Source organism: Marmota marmota, unplaced genomic scaffold (genome assembly GCF_001458135.2).
Source record: "Marmota marmota marmota unplaced genomic scaffold, marMar, whole genome shotgun sequence".
NCBI lineage: Eukaryota > Metazoa > Chordata > Mammalia > Rodentia > Sciuridae > Marmota > Marmota marmota.
The window spans coordinates 18,853,884-18,856,908 of NW_026000174.1; the positions used below are offsets into that span (position 1 = coordinate 18,853,884).

Genomic DNA, 3,025 nt, shown 5'->3' on the forward strand with positions numbered 1-3,025 from the left:
ACAAATTCATCTTGTCTCAGGAAAGCCAGGAAAATAGATATGTTGAGGTAACCTGAATAGAGTACCAATTGGGACACTGGGTTATAAAGAAATAACACTAAGATGAGGTGGATGAATATCAGAGATCATAAAGTTTATATAGTTCAGTTATGATAATGTGGTGAATAATAACACAATTATCCAAAAAGCCTCAGGGATAAAGTCTGTTTTTGGCATGGGTATATTTTGCATTGATGAGTTTAATGTTTGACATGGTAAATTTAAGATATTTGTGGAAATTTAAAGTGGTAATATCCAGCATGCGCTTAGAAAGACACAACAATTATGACGTGGCTTACTCATAAATTTAGATATTTGAAAACTATCTTCACCATAGACAGAAAACAGGAAGAGTCCAGAGTATATGTTTCTTAAAAATTGTATTTTGAAAAGAAAGAGATTGAAAAGAAATAGATTATCTCATGGGGAGATCCCAAAGTATTTGACAAAAGGAGATTTCTTTTCTTGCTTTTCTTTTCTTTCTTTTTTTTTTTTTTTGATACTGGGGTTTGAATTCAAGAGTCCTTAACCACTGAGCCATATACCCAGCCCTTTTTATTTTTTACTTTGAAACAGAGTCCAACTGAGTTACTTAGGGTCTTGCTAAGTTGCTGAGGTTTCTGCCTCGGCCTCCAGAGTCTCTAGGATTACAGGCATGTGCCACCACACCCAGCACAAAAGGGAGGTTTCTTTCTTTTTCTTGGGAAAATAAATTAGATCGATATCCATAGCATTATCCTTGTACTTAATATTCATATATCAACTACAACTGCATTCCAAAGGATTCCTATGATCAATCCATCAGAATGCTAACCTGAGATAAACTAAACTTCTGCATATTTTTCAGAACTCTCTAAGGTAAGCACCATTACTCTTACATTATAGATGAACAACAGAGGTTGTAAGAATGAAGTAAATGTCATCAAGATACACATGGATATAGAAAAAATTAAAATGCAAATAAAGTGTTATTTGATTGAAATAACAAAAATCTTTCCATTAAAGTTTTCCACAAAAATTAATTTAATAAACAAATTTCACTCTTATTCTTTACCTGAGTACCCTTACTATCATAGGACACATGTTCTGTCAAGTGTTGGTATCATATATGAATATCATTTCTGCTCCTGAATATAAATGTGTGCCAGTCAACATTATCCTATATTTGTTACCCAGTTTCTGCTTCTATTTTGTAAAAGCAATTACAACTTTCTATGTATGGCTTGACATTACTATCAGACTGTTTATAAAACTTTTTGAATAATATCAGGATTTTAATATTATTCAATAAATTAAGTAATTTCAAAGTTATTATTCAAATTTTTTGGCAATATTTATTAATATAACTTTCTTACAGCTTTGAGTTTGCATTTTCAAAGATCTAAATCAAATTTCTATTTCTTAATTTCTTTCCTACAGGACAGAGACTTCTACAAAAAATCAAGTTCCTCTTCTGAATTAGTTATGTTCAATTCCAATAATTCATATGTGGCCCCCCAATCTTTTATTCTTAATGGAATTCCTGGTCTGGAAACAGTCCATGTGTGGATCTCTCTTCCACTATTCACAATGTACATTATGTCCCTTGTGGGTAACCTTGGTCTTGTGTACCTCATTCATCATGAGGAGGCCTTACACCGCCCCATGTATTGCTTTCTGGCCATGCTTTCCCTCACTGACCTCCTCACCTGCACCACCACTCTACTCAATGCACTCTGCATCTTCTGGTTTGATCTCAAGAAAATTAACTTCAACGCTTGCTTAGTCCAGATGTTCTTTGTCCACGGGTTCACAGGTGTGGAATCTGGAGTGCTCATGCTCATGGCTCTGGACCGCTATGTGGCCATTTGCTACCCGTTGCGTTATGCCACCATACTCACTAACCCTATCATTGCAAAAGCTGGGCTTGCCACTTTCCTGAGAGGTATGCTGTTGATGATTCCATTTCCATTCTTGGTCAAGCGTTTGCCTTTCTGCCAGGACAATATCATTTCCCACACATATTGTGACCACATGTCTGTGGTAAAGCTATCCTGTGCCAGCATCAAGATCAATGTCATCTATGGTCTGATTGTTGTTCTTCTGATTGGAGTGTTTGACATTAGTTGCATATCTGTGTCTTACACCATGATCCTCCAGGCAGTGATCAGCCTCTCATCATCAGCTGCTCGGCAAAAAGCCTTCAGCACATGCACTGCACATATATCTGCCATCATCATCACCTATGTGCCAGCATTATTCACATTTTTTACCCACCGTTTTGGGGGCCACACCATTCCTCCTTCTCTCCATATCATTGTGGCTAATCTTTATCTCCTTCTTCCTCCAACGCTGAACCCCATTGTTTATGGAGTAAAGACAAAACAGATCCGAGACAGTGTCATAAAGTTCTTCCAGGGGCAAAAAATTGGAAGTTGATTCAAGACAACTGAAATTAAATAGAATAGCAATGAATAAAATATAACAAAGAGAAAACTCAGCTGTGTGTCAGACATTCTCATTGTCTCTCCAAGAATGAGTTTCTTGAAAATCTATTGAGGAAATTCATAGCTCTTTCTGGATTCATTTCTCAATGCCTTTCCCTCCTTTTTCTTCCATCAACATTTTTTTAAAATTAATACAACTTAAATGATACAATTGTGATATGTATGTATATATAGTGGTAAATCTAGTTGCTCTCATAGAAGTTGAGAGTATAATGTTGATTTCCATCACCAATATTAACCAATTCATTAGTATGAAATTGTAACATCTTACCTCTAATTCATCCATCGAAGATGTTAACCTTTGAAAGAGTCCTTAAATGTCTTATTTATTTTGGCAGCTCTTCCTAATATACAAGAAGTGAGGTGCTGAGGCTGTAGCTCAGTGCCAGAGCACTTGCTTAACACATGTGAGGCACTGGATTCAATCCTCAACACTACATCAACAGATAAATAAAATAAAGGTATTTGTTCATATACAACTTTAAAAAAATAAATTAAAT

The 3,025-nt window shown here is 35.5% G+C and overlaps 1 protein-coding gene across 1 annotated transcript; it reads left to right on the top strand.

Moving 5' to 3' along the window:
• The first annotated feature begins 1,503 nt into the window (after positions 1-1,503).
• Positions 1,504-2,457, top strand: LOC107157639 (olfactory receptor 52N5-like). The gene has a single exon (XM_015503989.1). It carries the CDS (start codon positions 1,504-1,506, stop codon positions 2,455-2,457), a length of 954 nt encoding a protein of 317 aa, XP_015359475.1.
• Positions 2,458-3,025: the final 568 nt, after the last annotated feature.